General features: G+C 38.7%; 1 protein-coding gene across 2 annotated transcripts; it reads right to left on the bottom strand.

The window, feature by feature from the left end:
- Nucleotides 1-7,789: 7,789 nt before the first annotated feature.
- Nucleotides 7,790-18,046, bottom strand: LOC112689285 (testis-specific serine/threonine-protein kinase 6-like). Of its 2 annotated transcripts, XM_025562916.1 has the most exons (5): nucleotides 16,888-18,046; nucleotides 14,434-14,641; nucleotides 12,648-12,829; nucleotides 11,532-11,694; nucleotides 7,790-7,975 (listed from the first exon to the last, which is right to left on the bottom strand). In XM_025562916.1, the coding sequence occupies exons 1-4, from the start codon at nucleotides 17,760-17,762 to the stop codon at nucleotides 11,598-11,600; spliced, it is 1,362 nt and encodes a 453-aa protein (XP_025418701.1). In that variant the 5' UTR covers nucleotides 17,763-18,046; the 3' UTR covers nucleotides 7,790-7,975; nucleotides 11,532-11,597. The 2 variants fall into 2 exon arrangements, with proteins under 2 accessions (XP_025418701.1, XP_025418703.1); XM_025562918.1 differs by lacking the exon at nucleotides 11,532-11,694.
- Between the last annotated feature and the right edge of the window lie 630 nt (nucleotides 18,047-18,676).

Here is an 18,676-nt window from a genome sequence, read left to right as displayed (position 1 = left end):
GTACTCTTGTCCCGCCCTAGTCGCGCCGATTAACGTATAATTACGTAAATGACAAAATTCGTACATCGACTACACGACGTGACGACTGTGTACACGTATTTTACAGAATCGCGGTCGAGCGCGTTGTTGACTTGTGTTAGGATTAAAACTTCTGGAAAACGATCGATAACGTATAATAAATATACATATATATATATATATAAATGTATAGAAGTTCTTGTCGGTACTCGAATCGGTTTGAAAACTTCGTAGATCTGTTCCGCGCGCCGCTGATTACCGTCTTCGGCCGACAGTTTGTCGTCAAAGGATTCCGTAAACGCACGACGTACCCGAATCGCGAAAAGCACTGACGAAGCGCAAAAGTTCGGGGACGTTTCGGACCCTGGACGGGGGTTGCGGCTGCGACACGGACCTGTCATTCGGTTGAGCGTGTTCGACGAAAGACGGGCGCGACCGTGTTTGCGCGAAGCCGTCGACGGATGCGACGGACGTTCCGATCCTTTTAACACGAGGATTTTGATTCGGAAGTGTTCAGCTCGTATCATCCGTGACCGCCGAGCGAAATTGTGTATGGGTACTACGGGGTTCGTTTCGACTTCGAAGCCGGTGACGGTGCGAGCAGCGTTCGATTTGGCAAGATTAAAAAAGGGATAACTTTAAAAAAAACAAATTTCGTCTCCAAAACTCGACAAGCGTTATGATTCTTACGTAACGATAGTAAGGGTGATTTCTGAAAATCAATCGAGATGCTCCCCCCCTGCTTCCCCCCCACAAGTCGAGCACCGGGTGCGAGAGCAGAACGTGGCCGCGTCGCAGGGATAGCGTTTCAGGTGATTCGTCCTCTTAAAGCGTATTCGATCGGCATCCCGACCCGCCACGCACGTGCTCGTATCGTAACGATACGTTTTCGAGCGGAACGAAACCGGAGACGCGACGGTCGACAGTCGGATGCACGACGATATCGGACACCGCGCGTCCTCTTACCGTCGTCCGCTCCGGCCCGGTACACGTTATCGTACCGTACCGCTGTCGCGCTGATATTATTCCGGGTAAAGAGTGTTTTTTTTAAAAATGTTTTTTATTATCTATCGTTACGTACGTGCGCACGAGCACGGCGTTGTTCACGCGATAAAAAAAATACGACGCACGCCCTGGGTGGTAACCATAGGCGAAACTTGGAAATTTATTAGGGGGGGGAGGGGAAATGTAATAACATATCTAACGAAAAGGGTGTCGGATGGTAAACGCCGCTTTAATACCTATATAATATATAGTATATTATTATATAATAATATATAGTATATATTATTACATAAAATTATTAATTTTCTAACATTATGTTGGATAAACGAAAATTTAAAATCAAGATTTAAAAAAAAAAGTTTTATAAACAACCAGCTGTTTTGTATTTATTTTTAAACAAAGTATATTAAATATCAGAGGGGGCACTGTCCCTCCTAATTTTTTCTAGGGGGGCAAGTGAGAGTTAAAGAAGCCTGGTACCGATCGGTCCCGAGGTCCTCGAAAATTCTCACCGGCCCTGGATCCGCGAATCATGGACGCGTGGTGTAGAGTAGAACGTCGCGCTCGCAATGATGTTCTTGCGTGCCATAAGCGAAACCGTGCCGGAACCAAGACGCAGGTATACGCTGTCAATATTGGCTGGACGAAGACGAGAAGCGCGAAAGTACCAACCACCGCGTCTCGAAGGGACCCGTTTCGCCCAAATGTTGTTATTATAAGATTTCCGTTACGCCCAGACCAATTTAGATAAATTCAAAATTAAGCTGGCAATTTGTCCAGTCAAATATTAAATGTTAGCAAACGAAAATAAGAAAATAAGAAACGGTGCTTGTTTGATAGGTATGTGCTCTACAGACAATTAAACAAGTTTCTGATAATAATATGTAAAATCAATAGCAAATATGTGATAACGCATAAGAATTCCAGTCGTTATCGAATATAGATCGAGCAAGACTTGTAAAGCGCGTACCGAAATATTTTTTATAACTATTGTGCAAATTTTATTTTTTAATAATATGCAAATTGTAAATTTAATAATACGTTTGAATAAATATTGTGGAAAAAATTTAAAATTTATTAAATATACCGAATCATGATTTTAATTACTTCTTACCTGACATCCACACGTGTTACTGGACACCGGGATCGGGTGTTCGTCACTCGTTCATGTTGTTGATGAGACGACAGACGAAAGAAAAGTGTTTTTAATTTGAATACGGATAAGTTTTAACTCTGACCGATATCATACAAAATAATAATCAAACACATCGATATGTTTATGAGGTTTCTAAGCCAGTCGAAGATACGTATATGGTACACCGTGGCAACTATGTATTCACCGATCGTAGATAAGACAACAAAAGAAATAAAAAGTTCATAAAATATTTTGATCGACGACCGCGTTCACACGTAGGTCTCCCAACGATCTCTTCGCGCAGGTATAATTTTGGAACGTTACAATATGGAAAATCTTATTTCAATTATATAAGTTCTAAAACATTTGATCACATCGATTGTTAAATTTATGTTCAGTGAGAAGATACCTCGTGTAGACCTTATGACGAACTCAAATCAGTTATTTCAAAATCATTATCTTCAATTACGATTGATCGATTGCGGTACGTTACGGAAATGTAAACAAATTTATAAATATGGTAACATTTTCAAAAAAACATTTTTCGAGATTTTTAAAAAAAATTAAAATATTCATGTTTCTTAGTGTTTTTTTCAAAAATGCCGATAAAATAATTTTGATACCAGTGTTTGAATATTAAATCTTGACTGAATAATAAAAATCATCCGCTACACTGTTGTAGTCAAAAGTTCATGAAATTTTCAATTTTTATGCTGAAGGTCTGAAAATTGGATACAAAATTCTTGATGATTTTCATTATAGCCAGAAAACAAAATAATCTCGAAATGATTGACAACCTTTCAAAATTAAATTTTTACGGAATAGGATATTTCAATGAATTCCCGTTAAATAATTTTGTACAGTGTTTTTGTTGCGATGTGGTTTTTATAGTAATATCATTCCAACGAGTTGTCCGTGTAAAACTTTACAAATTAAACATTAAAGATAAATCGGGAAAAATTGTTTTTCACGTGGAAAACCCGTGCATAATATAACAGATTATCAAAAACAATACAGGACCGTAATAATATAATAACACCAGACGGCCCTTCGATAAAATAAAGTTTCTGAATCTTACTGCAACATTTCTTTCTATAATATATAATAACTTTTTTTTTTTTTTATATAATACAATGCATTATCGTTATATAGGTATTGTTATATTAACTCCGAAACGATATCTAATGATGTCTCAGTACAGGTTGTTGTGTAAATATGAATCAACAAAACATGTAGTATCTATCGTAACTAACAAAAAATGTATTCTCGCTGACAACGGCAGTTTTATAGTCTAGTACACTTCGATAACGTGAAACGATATATATATATATATATATATATATATATATACATATATTTAGTGGCTAGATGTCTAGATTTCCAAAACGCTCTCATTGATCATTTCATCGTAGTAGTACTTGCCAATATTCATCTAATATTAATTAATAATTACAAATATCAGTTAATATCAGCTAATGTTATTGTATCGCTCTCGTTTACTTCTCGTATTATATCACCTCGAAGAAATGTGTTCGCGAGAAGTGTACGTTTTCCATGTGCCATAATTGCGCACATTAGCAAGACTTCGCGGTACGACATTGTGCAGCGTTTAAACAACTAAATTTCATAATTATTTTACTTAACAATCGATTAGTGTGCCAAATTCGAAACCACATGGGTTACATTCAACATTTATAGCGGTAGTCAGATTCGATGACACTGCAATGTCGCGTGGAAAGAGAGTGGTCGTACGCGGGACGTTGTGTCTACAGGGTGGCAATATTTATCTTAAAAACGTGTTCTGCTTTTATCACCTCTGTAAAACGCCATCCGCTATTTGTTCACCACATATGCTATCGATACCACAATTTATTCGTTGCACAATATCATATTTATTCTTTTAACGGAATACCTTTATTCTCCAGCAGCGTAATGCAATTGAAATATTCGTATTGTCCATTATATTTTATATAATCTATTGAAATGATTATCAAGACATTTTTCGATCGTTCGTCGAGTTGGTTAATGCCGTCGAATTCAAAAGTTATTTTCTTCTAGGTCACGGGTTGCCACACGGGCGTTTCGTAAAACTGTAGGAAATATCGAGTTGAAATCACAAGTATTACGTACGTCGCGTGTCGTTCGATCGAAAAGAAAAACATAACACACTTAGTGCGCATCACGTGATACAGCCGTTTTGGGGGGCAGTAATCAATTTATTTTTAACAGCAGAACATTGATTTTTCGCACGTTTGTTTAGTGTTCGAACCGTACGTCGGAAATGCATGTCGAAGTCTCGCGCGATAAACGAAAACTTTTCAAATAACGTTCACTCGAAAGTTGATGGTTAACAATGTAATGATTTTTATGACACGCTACACGGGCACAGTGCACCCGACACGCATGTACCGCAACGAGGGTTTTTGGTGTTCGATTTAATGATGTCCCCCCCCAGATAAATTTCGCGCGGGCGCCCACGACAATACTATATTTTGTAATCGAAAAATACTTGTAAAAGAAAACCGAGCTCAAAGGTCCGTTCCGCACATCGCTTCCCGCGAGCACACCGCCGATGCCGTGTAACGCAGTGTGTATCGGTCGGTCGGTGTGCACGAAAGTTATAGGAAAAAAAGAAAAAAAAAAAATGTTTAGTCGTCGGTCGGACAGAACGCTTTTTCGTGCGTACTGTAGACGAAACGAGATCGTTGGATTACGCGTGGCGCGCGCGTGTGGTCCGCTAATAATAAGAACTCGATGGTTTCGCGTACGGCCCACCCATGTCTCGCGATCGCGTCGTTAACAGACCAGACGTTTGGCGAACGGTAATCGCCATAGGAAGTACTATCAGCGACGGTGATTCGTTCGTCTCGGCAGCCGCCTGGAAACATCACGAGCATTCAACGAGCCACGGTCGAGATCGCGTAAAGGATCTGTAGCGACATTTTTTTATTTTATTCTAGAAAAAGCTTATTCCCCCCCCCCCAACCGTTGACATTGCGCGACGATCGTTTTAATATCACACCGTAATTCGATTGCGATTTCCGTTGGTGTTTATTCGTCGGCACACATACGCCGCGTAGGCCGCATAAAAGTGCAATATCAATATCGGAGCCTGTAAGATCATGTATTAACGTTGGCGGTACAACGTGGAAAATCGTATAAAATTGTCTTCTTTTTTTTTCTTTCTCTCTCGCGCCATAACGCGGTTTTATCAGAAAGTAATTGATCGGTAGGGGGAAAAAAAACCGCTTTGTGTACAATATTATTAAATATTATACGTAAGACAACGTATACCATATACATATAGTTCACATTCCGGATGAAGAAGTAACGATGTTATGCTTTTCAACCGTCCGCCACGATCTCATAATTGATCGATTCATCATTATATCATGGTGCCTATTTACCCGCGCGCAATGCGTATATATACGTATAAAACCTTTTAAAATTTAAATAATAATTTGACGCTAATTAATAAATACGTTCCACCGCAGAGCTTAAGCGGGATTTCATGTAAACTTTTAATTTTAAAACACGAGTGCTCGACGAAAAGGAGTTATATTGATTTTTCAGCGTAGCGTTTTTATTTTTCGGTTGACACTTTTGAGAGAAAAATAACGAAAAGCGGAGGATAGAAATAAAAACGGAGAAAGAGAGAGAGAGAAAATAAAAATTGGTCCGCTGTATGATAATAGAACTGAGAAATCTTTAACAGTTTTCGGGAAAATGAAAAAAAAAAAAAGCTACAAACAAAATATCAAAGAAGTCTTGAATGTTTCTGGATGAAACGATAAGCTCCGTTTGCGAAATCGTTTATCGAATTCAATCATCCCGCGTTTGAATTGAAATCAACGCGTATTTTGTCGACAAAGCGCGTTTCTGCTAAGTATTCCAAAGATACCAACTGTAGCGTGCCGACCTTACATTTAGTATATAATTGTTTCTACCTATTTCAAAGCACTGGTCTTAGAAACGTGTACATGTTGAAAGCCAACGCCGGAAGATACGAGTTTTAATCAGGAGATCGTGACTCGAAGAACGAATATGCTTTGCTTTCAGTCCGGGTACTCGGAAAAATGTGCCCTATTAGTGAGAAAAATGCGTCCTTCATGCGACTGAAAGTCGAAAAAGAGAATATTGAAGCGGTTCGAAAAAAAAAAAAAAAATAGGATGAAAAGGAAAAAAGTTTTCTTTTCCTCCAGACGAAAACAATTTGCACGATGTTCGCTTGCGCTGCTGATCCATAGCCCACGGGCACACTCAGATCGTATATAATACGCACTGCACCCGTACATAATGTCTAATTATAGCGTTCGGGGTGGCCAACTCGGAATCATTGCACTGCACCACGAAGGGTTACAAGTGTATACTATTATGTTGAAAAGCGCTCGCGGGCCCGAGGGAGAGAAGAACAACATTATGTTTATTTCATTATATTGCTCCCCCACCATGCTGGAACAATTTTTACATTTGTACCGCAGTGAACTGACGCGGGAGAGCATCATTTATTTAATCAGTCACGTTTGATTTGATGGAACACCGTAAACGATAATCCACTGATGATGGTACACGTACCACGCCGCGCACAGCGCTCCGATGAATCGGACTAGGGTACGGCCGGAGACGATGCGGTAGAGATCGTGGGCATGAATGTGTGCATGAACACATCCGTTTCGAACGGATTGTACTGAACTGCAAAAGTGCATTGGGCAGTGGAATCGGTCGCTACGATTTCCAGTGGCGGTTTCGAGCCGAACAATGTTATTACTTTCGAGACGTGTGCGTGGATATGAGCTCGGCGTACGGACGCTCCTGCTGCTATTACGTTGTCGTCGAGAAATCCAGAACTATCGATTTCCACGTTCTCATCGTTCGCATGAAATGGACACCAACAACCCTTGTTTTAGCCTTGCTAAATCCTAATCCGTAAACAATTTTTGACACCAATATTTAATTTTCTTGGTATGGATCTATAATGGAAACTCTTATTTGGATAGTTTATAATACTGGCCGGTGTGCGTTTACTTCCGACGATACCATTGTAAAATTATTTATTTATTTTTGTTTTTGGGATCAAATGTTCTGTGTCAAGCAAATTATACCGTTGTACTTATAGTATACGGACGTTTTCAGTGATTCGGGTGATCTATTAGATTTCTATTAGATAGTTTGTTCCATAGCTTTCTATACGGATTTTATCGTATTGTTTTTATTTTAAAAGTTGTGAACAAATAAACGCACACCATCCCTCTGCTCAATGTTTAACAATTTTATTTCGATTCGATGTTCGATATTGATTTTTTAGCACTTCGAAACGATGAACTGTTAACGGGTATGTGTAAACAACGTAAAGTTTGTTTCATAAAAAATTGTTGTGGACATTATTTGTAAGAGTATACTTTATAAGTATCCTAACTTTAACTACCCGGTCTCGTCCGGGTGGTATTTTTATATTTTAAAATTTAGAGGAGTGCTAGAAAAATGTTTAGGTTGGAAAAGCCGTCTGCCGTATTAGTACATTTATTTTTACTGTATTCGTTTGCGTACACTGTTATTGAGGTTATATTTCTTGGGAAACAATATTGTTGGTTCTTCTGTTAGGTTAGCACACCCATGTACATTTCCGCCGAGCAGACACGGGAGCATGCAACGCAGTATAATTTTCTGTAGGCAGAACGTGAGTTTGTGATTATGATGCCTGCGATAGTCTTCAGCGTCTGTTCCTGCACCGTACCGATGTACATGGCAAAGCTGAGCTTAAAAGAAAATCAGACGATCATTATTTCAAACGTGTGTTCGCCGACAGTTTTTGGTATCCTGGAAATAAGAATAACTTGACTTTATACTAATTCCGAAAGAATCGTAGCTTTAATTGTGTTTCATTGCACCGAGGTGTCGAAAATACATGGAAAAATCGGTCTTCGGGTGATAACGGTAGGGCTGCCAATGGGATAGTTACAAAGGAAACAAAGCCGACCATTTCGCGAGAAATCGCATACGAATCGGTAAACGGTTTTCGAGTATATCCAGGGGCGTACCCAGGATTATATTATTTGTTCTCTAATTATAATTATTGTTTAATTCAATACCAAAAAAGTTACTGTTACTAACCATAGTATGGTTTATACATTATAAGTATATTACATAATCTATAAGCTTTGTACATTGAAGATAATAGGAAATCAAAATACACTATATACTATTATTATACTATTTACTATTGAACCATTGAGTATGTAGACATTTCAATGGGGAGTCCGGACCCGAAACCCCCCCCCCCCCCTCTTGGGTACGCCCCAGAGTTTATCGAATCTGTTATCGTGTCAATAAATTTATTTGTACATATACAAACAGAGGGAAGAGATAAAAAAACAAACAAAACGTATGAATTATAACCGCGAGAGCACGAGGGACAAATGAATACGTTTCGTTTCTGACAGTTTGATGTGTAATTTCTCCGGACGAAGCGCGCGAGACATTTTCTACGACGTTCCCGGGGGGCATTCCTCGGCGGCTGTGGTGGTGGTCGTGGCGAAGTTCCGCCGAAACAACGTTAATGACGAGGGACTCGTCGCCGAAACCCCTTTGGCTGCGGGGGCGCGCAAACAGCCCGGACAAATGTGTCCCATCGTTACGGTCGTTATTGTACGAAAACATGCACATGCTCTCGGACCGCAACGACGCGACGTTCAACACTTCTAATTGTTAAACCTGGCCGGTGTCGCGGGCGTCAACGATGATTTATCTAACCGCTGTCGCGGTAATAACCACGCCTCTCTCCCTCCCCCCCCCCTAATAAAAGTATAGACAAAGCTCGGGCAGGGATTAAATTAATCTTGTTAACGGTTGAAAAATACAGACAACCGGTGTAACGAGCATTTAAACTATGAGGTTGTAAAATGGGATTCTACATTATTGCCGGACATGGAAAGTAAAGAAGATATAGATCGACTTCCTGTAATTGTTTCGGATTGACATTTAAAAGAACTGTAAAAATTATTTCTCAGTACTAAATAAAATGGTTAGGGCTTTAACATGAAATTGTATGGTTAACAGTTAAAGACCACTCGTATTATAGATGTTTTATGTTTACCGTTTGTAGGTCTTCGAGAATTCACCAAATATATGTTTTTCGAGATTTAAGTACTACTACTTATTTTGTATTAATAATTAAATTTCATAGTCAACAATAGCGGTTCCCAGTTTTCGATTCGTTTCATTTTTAATACGATTCTTGGACACGAAGACGTCTATAAAACGGCCGTCGGCAAAGTATTCGTAGAACCGCCGAGTGTTGATGGAATCGCTATAGCTTTACCGCGTTTAAAAATAAATGTCCCGTTACGGGACGGGCGCGTTAAATTTATAATAGAAATTGTGCAAGCTCCAACGAGTGAAAACCACTAGAGAAAACGATAAAAATTTAAAAAATAAAAAACTTGGTTGTATGGTAAACTTTATATATTACAAAGTTTATCGACACTCAATACCGTGCCTACATTATACGGTGGTTGCGTGATGGAAACAGCCCGGAATAAAAACAATGGTGACAATACGGTCAATTCAGTTTCGAAACAGTCCTCGGACGTCGCGCGACCATCACCGACGGACGAAAGAAAAACTAAAAAAATTAAAAAACCCTTAATGAAACAAAAATATATTACTAGTGCTCGCCGATAATTCGCGACGCAATCGTCGGCAAAGTAATTACTACACCCGCCGGGAAAATTTCGCAACGTCCGTTGGTCACGCCGACATTTTTCATCTCGGAAAACCCGTACGGACGAACTGGCCATGACGTACGTTTTGCTCGACGTTATTGTTTTTGTAACGCGTACATTAATAAAATAAATAATTTATGCGTGGTAACGATATAAACTAATAATTAGAATTATGATAAACTGTTTACTCGAAACCGGTCTTATTTTACAAATATAAAAATATTCCAAGCTAAGCATTTATAACATTTATTTATTTATATAATAATTAACAAGTTTTATTTTTTTAATTTTATACAATACGGTGTTAACGAGTCTCTTCTAATCGCGCGTTGCAATACCGTATTTGTCGATCAATCGATTAATCGATTAATCGTCCTAGGTACGCGATCCATGTATTATCGATCGACCACGGCCGACGATCAATATTCACGTGGAATATACGTTCATAAAGTCGCCCCCAATTAAGTATTGCAATTTTTAGAATTTGCAAGTCAAAACTTTCCAAACGCATTGATTAGCGTGAATACGCAAACATATTTTTAAAATTTACAATCCATTCAGTTAGTGGTCTTTTGAATTCTGATTTCAATGTTCTAGGTCGAAACGGGTGGGCTAAACATTTTATTTTTCGTTTTCACTGTGAAGCATTGAACTTGCGAATACTTGCAAACAACTCGCAAAATAATGGCACGGTTTTCAAAAACATTGCAATACATAGGTGGCGCAACTTCACGAACGTGTGGAATCGGTATCGATAAAAAAAAAAAAAAAATGTTCCGACAATGTGTTGAATACATTTCACATTTTAAAACGATAAAGCAAATGTGCATCGGAACTCGAAGTGCGATTCGAATTAAGACATCACATAAAGCGCACGCGTGAAATCGACTCTACGAAGCTAAAAAAACTACACTCCGAAACACTCTGCTGTGATTCGCACAATCATCTCTGCAGCAGGCAAAAATGCGAGGCCGTGGACAATCTGACGACTTATCGCACCCGGGTCGATCGGTATTGGGCTCGCCAGTGCGCGCGAACGTACGTGGTCGACGGATGTTGATCGTCGCAAAAAAAATAAAAATAAAAACGAAAATGTTAAAAAACTATGTTTTGGAAACGGTCCAACAAATGATTTAAATGATTTTCACAAGTTTATTTTACTCCAAAACCACCTTACGCATAACGGTATGCAATTAAAAAAAATAAAATAAAAGTTCCCGACTTCCCATTACGAGCAAGTGTAGTTAGACCGTTTTGGAAACATGTTGGAATTCTAAAACTTAATTTTTCTCACTTTTGTGGTGCTAAATATTTCAGCGCTATATTTTATTTTTTGTCGAAGACCTTGTAATTTTCATCAACTTTTCCAACAAACTTCCAACAATATCCAACGAAGCTAGATGAGTATTTTTCGATTTTATTTTAACTTTTAATTCGACTGCGCAGTGTTTACCGTGCGTTGGGCACCCAACATTTGAAATTATCATAATAACTTTTCCGACACATTCCGAACAGTCCGAGTATAGATTTTGTTGGAATATTTTTAGAATGTATTGCAAAACTTATTAGTACCAACTTCACGTACCTTATCGTGTATTTGCTTTTTTTTATCGGATTTATTGAATTTAAAATTTACTGTTAGATTTTCGTACTTTTCTGTTTTTTAGTCGTCTAAATTTTTCATTTTTTGTCTGTGTGTATTCGGCCGACTTCCAGGGTTAACCTGTATCATTCGGGTATCGATGTTTGACCCAATTATGACTTTTTACTTCACCAATGGTTATTCTTCTTGCTACATTCGGTTCCAATATAGTCCTGTTGTGATAAAATACAGATATAACGACTTTTCAACTAGGAGTTAAGACACGCTTAAGGAATAAAAACAGCCACGTTTTCAAACTGACACAAATAATATAACTGCATATAAAATAACACAGTCGTCCTTACAACATAAATGTATACCATATACACCTACTATTATATAACCTACCCAAAGTTCGGTTTATGCCCTTCCTCACTAATCAGGTTAATCAATCTGATTTCGTGGTCTCCACATGTTCCTAAAGTTGCTCCCTACTTTATCATATTAACTTCAAACTTTTACTGAATTTTAGCAACTATTTTGTAACTGTTTGCAATATCATATTTCTAACATATTATCTTCAACCTAGAATTAACGCCATATTCTTGAAAACTATATTGCTACTTTTTTTTTTGCAACCACTTAAAAAAATATGCAACTTTATGCAAAACACAATTTAACTCTGAGTTGATTCATTTTGATACTCCAGAAAAACACATTATGATTCTAGTTTTAATTCGTCATCTATGATATAGTAATTATTGTAATTGGTAGTAAATTTTTTGAAAAAAGGACCTACCGGTTTTTAATTGTTATAAAAGTGAATAAATTAAATACTAATTCAAATATTGATCTGTACACTTAAGATGCTGCTTAAAAGTTTAGGGTTGATAGGATACTATAGGAGAGCTGGAAATAGGTTACCCCTTATATGAAAATATTAATAAGTTGAAAATCAAATGTTAAAATATTGTATAACTTCGAGTTTGTTAGGATAAAGTGAAGGATATAACTTTCGTAATATAATTTCCACTACGATAGCCAATAGATATCCACGGTCTCTGGTATTTAACTGATATTTAGAGTTTATGCATATATATATAATTATGTTAAGTTGATGTATAATTATTGATATTATTGATTATAATACATACGTGGTATTTTATTTTATTTTATTAATACTCACGAGATGAGATGCATCGCTTCGCGGGCCACGTATTTTTTCGGTGTGTAAAATGTTTTTGCCATCTGCTTGGCCACGATCCGCTGACGGTCGGACTGGTGGAACGGCATGGTGTCGGCCAGCATCACGTACAGAATCACGCCTAGTGCCCACACGTCGTAGGGCTTTGGCTCGTAAGGTAGGCCCTATAAAAAAAAGTACTCACGAATAAGGTAAGCTTACACGACGAGTATAATGCGCTGCAATCATATTCTACGAATATTTCTGCGATCAGTGACGAATATTATTTTTTACAATATTAATGCGTACGGACTATGTCTTTAAGAATTATTGTATCTTTTTTTTTTTTTTTTTTGCTGTACTTTCTTCAGTGCAAGGATCGTTTTTGTCTTACAAGAAGACGCATGCCATTATTATTTTAGTTAACTTTTATTATTTATTTTTATCATCGAAGTACCCCAGAAGTTTTGTGTGCAATGCACTTATGGTCGGCTCGAAATCCCGCACACATTAATGCTTAATGTTACTCTGCAGAAATTTTTATCAAAACATTTTCAGTTAAAGAACGTATCTAGAAAGCCCATCGAAAATACTCAATGTTTCGCTTACTTGAGCATGGTATCATGTATAAAACTCTAAAAGGTCAGTTAAAAATTTAATATATACATATTAAATCAAAAAATCAGAAATTCGTTGATATCTGAAAATACGTAATATGCGAACACCCCAAAATATCATACGTTATACTAATGATGGTTACAAAAAAATAAACAATCGCATTCAAATCTAATTCAACTTAAATAACTCGAGATTCGTGAAAACTGATTAAATTTTTTTATATTTTCTATGTTTTTATGTCATATGTAACCAAACGTAACTCGAAATCTTTTTTCAGACGTGACAGAACATCATAGTTTTCAGATTTAACGACATCCGCGTAGTCAAACTTACTACTCAATAAGTGCCCCAAACCTATTCATAAGTATTCCACCGAACCTTTTTAAAAAAACTTTACACAATTGTTTCGTCAATACGTTTCCATTGTGATGGTTTTTGAACTGTTCAGAGCATATAAATGTATTCGGTGATCTTTTTTTTTTTCTCATCAAAACACGTAACCAAAGAGCAATTTCATAAGAAGAATCAACGATAAAGACGAAACAATTGTGTTTGGACTACAAGGAATTTAATTTTACGAGATTCAACTTCTTTAAAAGTCATCCGTTGTTTTTACACTTCGTAACATTTGTAGTAAATAACTTTGGGTGTGAGGAGGAGGGTAAAGGTGAACGTGACGGACAAACTTTGCACGAACGAAACTTGTACTATCCTCAAATTTTTAATTTTCTAAAAAAAAAAAAAAGAGTTCTAAAAGAAATCCTAATGGTTTTTTCATTCTTAGTACAATGACGTGCGATTTATTTTTTCAGTTCTCGCAAAAACTAATGAAATTAATTTCCCTCGTAATTCTTTAGCGAAACTAAAATTTTTTCCGGGTTCAAGTTTTCGGAAAACGTAGTCATGCTGACCGTTTCAGGACCAAGCGCGTGGAGACTGCTATGACGACGTACGAACCGGCCTGACGATAAGAGAGGTGGGAAATTGATGATCCTCCCCGAGCCCGGAATTTTTGAGAGGACCCGGAAATGCAAGTTATTAAAAATTAAACACAATTAATGATAAGAATTTACTGAACACTGCATAGAAAATTAAGATATACCCCTCGGGTCCCATTTTCTCTCTCCACAGCCCCGTATACGAACGAAGGGTGGTCGCGCTGCGTATGTACCTGGAGCACCTCGGGAGCCGCGTACGACAAGCTGCCGCAGTAAGTCTGGCTCAACAACTGCCGGCCGCGGTCATCCACGCAAGTTCTAGCGAACCCGAAATCGGTCAACTTGACGAGTTCCATGCTCTCCAGCAGCACGTTCTCGCACTTGATGTCCCGGTGCGCTATGTCGTTCCGGTGCAGATAGTCCACGGCCTCGCACAGCTGCCTAATCGAAACAATATCGTTACAACCGATGTTGTTGCCCTACGGGGCCCGTAACAGTTGCGTAACGTGACCCTTGTGACGCCGTCGATCGCGAGCGCGTATTGTTTACGTGCCGGATCAAGGACGCCTGGGGCTGATAAAAAGGGTAGAACCCGATTGCATACAATTTACCTTATTGAGAACACGATTGCGTATGTTTCCTGTTTAACAAAGAAAATCCCGTAAAACCCTGTAAAACAACACGATTGCGTATGCCACGTTGCCAAATTTGTAATTATACATTTATTTTGTTTACAAAAGTTCATACGTTTTAAAATTTTTTTAAAAACTCTAACTATATGTATAATATAAAGTTGTATTTATTCTTAAAAAAAAAAAAAAATCGAGTTTACAAAATAATTAGTTAATAGCAAATAGCTTATCACGCAGAACTACATATCAACAGTAGGTAAATTACACTGAAACAGTCGTTCGAGCGACATCTTGTCATAAAACATAAACAAACATATTATTATGTATAATAAATCACATAAACATTATTAAAATAAAATTAAAATACATTTTTTCCTTGATAAATAGAACCAATTTTAAATAAATACATTGTAATATTTTCATTAGTTGAGTGTGGCACTTCAAAATTAGTTGCCATGAGCTCAGATCTGATTATTTTTGATAGCCTAATTGAAATCGAATCATCTGCTTTACGTTTACAATTTTCTCGCAAAATTTGGTGTTCAATTTTCTCCTTTGTGTTTAAAATATGGTTGTGCTCACCCAACATTGATTTAATTTTTGAACGTCCACTGTCTGTTAATATACTGGCGTAACATCTACTTGGTGTGCACAACCATTTAATCAGCCCGTATTTTCGTTGGCGTATAAAACGATATTTGTTTGAGCCAGTTAATGCCAAGTCTTTTTCGCGTTCTGACGTAATTATTTTAATTTATTGATTTTCCAAATTTTCTATACTTTTTCTATTATTTTACTACACTCGATGTGAACGGTGGTCGGTCAACTAATAACATCTACAGCGGTTATAAATAGTGTAAACTTTCATTTCACGATGATCATTTGATATCGTTTCCAGGTTTATCGAGAAATTTCCTGGCGTGACAAATGACAACGTTGCATAAAAATAACGTATGCAATCGTGTTATAAAAATGGTTAAAAAAGGTATTGTCGATAAGCAGCGTACGCAATCGTATTCTACCCGATAAAAATGCGGCGTTCTTACGTAGGTGAAAGCGCAGGGTGTGTTCATGAATTTTAATTTTCATGAACTTAAACCTTCGCGTCAACAGCATATCTGGGGTGAGCATGTCCACTTGCCACCACAATCCCCTAGAACTGGCACTGGTTTTAAGGATGGTTACCGAGTTATAAACGGTCACGGATAGGGACGGCTTTGGTTCGTATCAATGCGACCGAAAACGACGGTTGGACATACTAGGTTGTAATCGTATCATATTTATAATGTAAAATATCTTGTTCGCTACAATGTTTTCGACTGTCGACCAAGCCAGTGCGTGAGTATGGACGGGAAAATGTTTCCTACAATACTTTTATAATACAAATCTTACGACCCGGAGCCAGATAATCCTATCATTATAAATAAATACCTAGAACTATACCTACTACACCTAGACATTCCCAGAGACACTTGAAGACCAATTGGTTCGAATAATGTTAGTAAAGAAATAAGTTTAAATAATAAGATATTAACTACGTTTGATTTCAACCAACTCATCAATGAGTGACTTTTCTGCAAAAAAAAAAAAAAAATAAAAACTTTTCACCGTGTCTCCGTTTCTCCGAAAATTTAACGTTTGATGAATAAAAATAAAAATAAAAGTCACAATTATAGACCGTGGCTTTTAAGGCGACGATATAGGACGGATGAATGCGAAGGAATGTGCACAAGAATTATTGAAAACGGTAAACGTAGTAATACTATGGTAATCGATCCGCATCAGGGGTTGTGTTCGAAGTGAAAACGTCGATCTTACGATAAGACTGGGACGAGATCGTGCGAACGGAAAAACAAAAGTCTACCGAAGTTCGAACGCAACAACGAACACGTACGCAACTCGTCGTAGCGCAACCGGTCGAATCGAATACGTTTTACGTTAACCCTGCGATCGTCGGGCGCGTTGAACCGTTGCACGGAAGATAAATATCGTTTTCTGCCTCGTAGGACGCCCAAAAAGGTCCTGAGTTAAGTGCTAAAGTTCGGGTGCGCTCACTTGAAGAACGCGTGCGCCTGCCAGCGCGGCATGCCCTTGTTGCGCTGCAGGTGGCTGAGCAGGTCGCCGTTCTCGCAATAGTCCATGAACACGTGCACGGTGGACGGGGTCGCGTATATCTGATGGGTGCGGATCACGTGCGGGTGCCGGACCGCGCACAGCAGCTGCAGCTCACGCGGCAAGAACTTGGTCACGTACGACGAGCCACCGCCGGCCACGCGCCGCTTGTCGATCACCTTGCACGCCAGCCGGAGCACCGTGCCGTCCGGCCGCGACCTGATGCCCACGCGCACCTTGCTGTACGACCCGTGGCCGACGGTCGAGCCAACCCGGTACCCGTGGTCGGCCAGCGCGGTGGACAGCGCCCCGTCGTCCGGCAGCTCGATGACCCGCGGCCGCTCCACCTGCAACAAGCACTCCGGCGGCGGCGAGGGCGGCGGCCGCCCGTGCGGGACCGCGCGCAACACGTACGGTTGCTGCGGTTGCGTCCTCGGTTGCGGGTTCCGGTGCTGCAGCAGCCTCAGCCGGTGCCGTTCCTGGTCCTGCTCGCGGCGCTGCTCCTGCCGCGCCCGCCTGCTCGACTCCTCCGCGGACTCGTGACGCGAACGGCCGCCGTTGCCCGAATGCTGGTGCATGACTCTTCGGACTTTACGCGCGCTGCGCTGCTTCTGGCACGGTCGAAAAGTGTACGAACAGTTTTCAAAACTTTCAGCTTTTTTTCGACAACCCGTACTTATATATTTATATATGCGTTTGAATATATTTATAATACGTTTCGGTAAAAATTTTGATAAACGAACTCTCCGGCACGCACGGTCCCGGAGAAGATGTTTGTTCGGTTGTGAAGTGCAGAAAAAGCCGGTTTCCGTTGTCATAGTCGCGTATATCAAACCGTACGCGTAAGATAACCGAATACGAATTACAACATCATTGTAAGTTAAAATTAGTGAAACGTAATCAATCCCGCGATTGTGATAGCAACAAAATAAGAGTTAACTGTTGAATATGGGTCGAAGACGTACAAAATTTTACAAATAACATATCTCAGCGATTAAATATGTGACGATTTAAATGAATAATGTAGAAACAAATTTGAACCGTGGAATAAATTGTTTGCGTAGAACTACAGCTTCAGGAAGGAAAACGTAGGATTTTTTTAGTACAGAAAGGTCTGAAATAAATTTCTAATATAAAATATTAAAATCTTACCAAAGTTTTGGTATCGGTGCGATATTATTATCCTAAGAATATTTACTACGGGGATGGAAATCAAGAAATACGATTCGCGTGGTACACCGAAAAAACGTTTAAAAACAATAGTACTCATATCGCACAAATTTTGACGATACATATTTGACTCATGATTCACGATTCATGACCGTTTTATGGAAAATCTTTTCGGGTCACCGCGATGACGAGCAACCGATTTTTGCAATTATCAATAATATTTTAATACATTATTACTGTTATTTATTTTTTTTTATTAAAAACTACATCATATACGAACATATAATCTTGAAAATTATACGAAATGTAATTATTAATCGCTTATAATTTTTCATTCACGTTGTTCGCACAAAAGCAAGTTTAAATTATGAATCGTTTTTAAACAGACGAGTCACTAATATCGTGCGCGCGGATCACGGGTCCGTCACCCCCGATATATTAATCCGTATGTGTATTTGAAAGATCGGATGACTATCGTTACGATTTACGATATTCATATTTCGTATACAGCAAAAACAAACAGTTTCTTATCGTTCGAAGACCGCGGACCATAGCGGTTGGT

The sequence above is a fragment of the Sipha flava genome, unplaced genomic scaffold (assembly GCF_003268045.1).
Source record: "Sipha flava isolate LNK unplaced genomic scaffold, YSA_version1 43_pilon_pilon, whole genome shotgun sequence".
Lineage (NCBI taxonomy): Eukaryota > Metazoa > Arthropoda > Insecta > Hemiptera > Aphididae > Sipha > Sipha flava.
Note: the sequence above shows the minus strand (reverse complement) of the source record. Positions and strands in the feature narration are given on the sequence as shown.

Excerpts from the sequence above, each read along its gene's own strand:
- LOC112689285 (XM_025562916.1), bottom strand. The coding sequence starts at position 17,762 with ATGACAACGGAAACCGGCTTTTTCTGCACTTCACAACCGAACAAACAT. Across the intron at positions 14,642-16,887 it reads CAGGCGCACGCGTTCTTCAA|GCAGCTGTGCGAGGCCGTGG; the intron begins GTGAGCGCACCC and ends TGTTTCGATTAG. Across the intron at positions 11,695-12,647 it reads GAAGCGATGCATCTCATCTC|GACTATATTGGAACCGAATG; the intron begins GTGAGTATTAAT and ends TTATCACAACAG.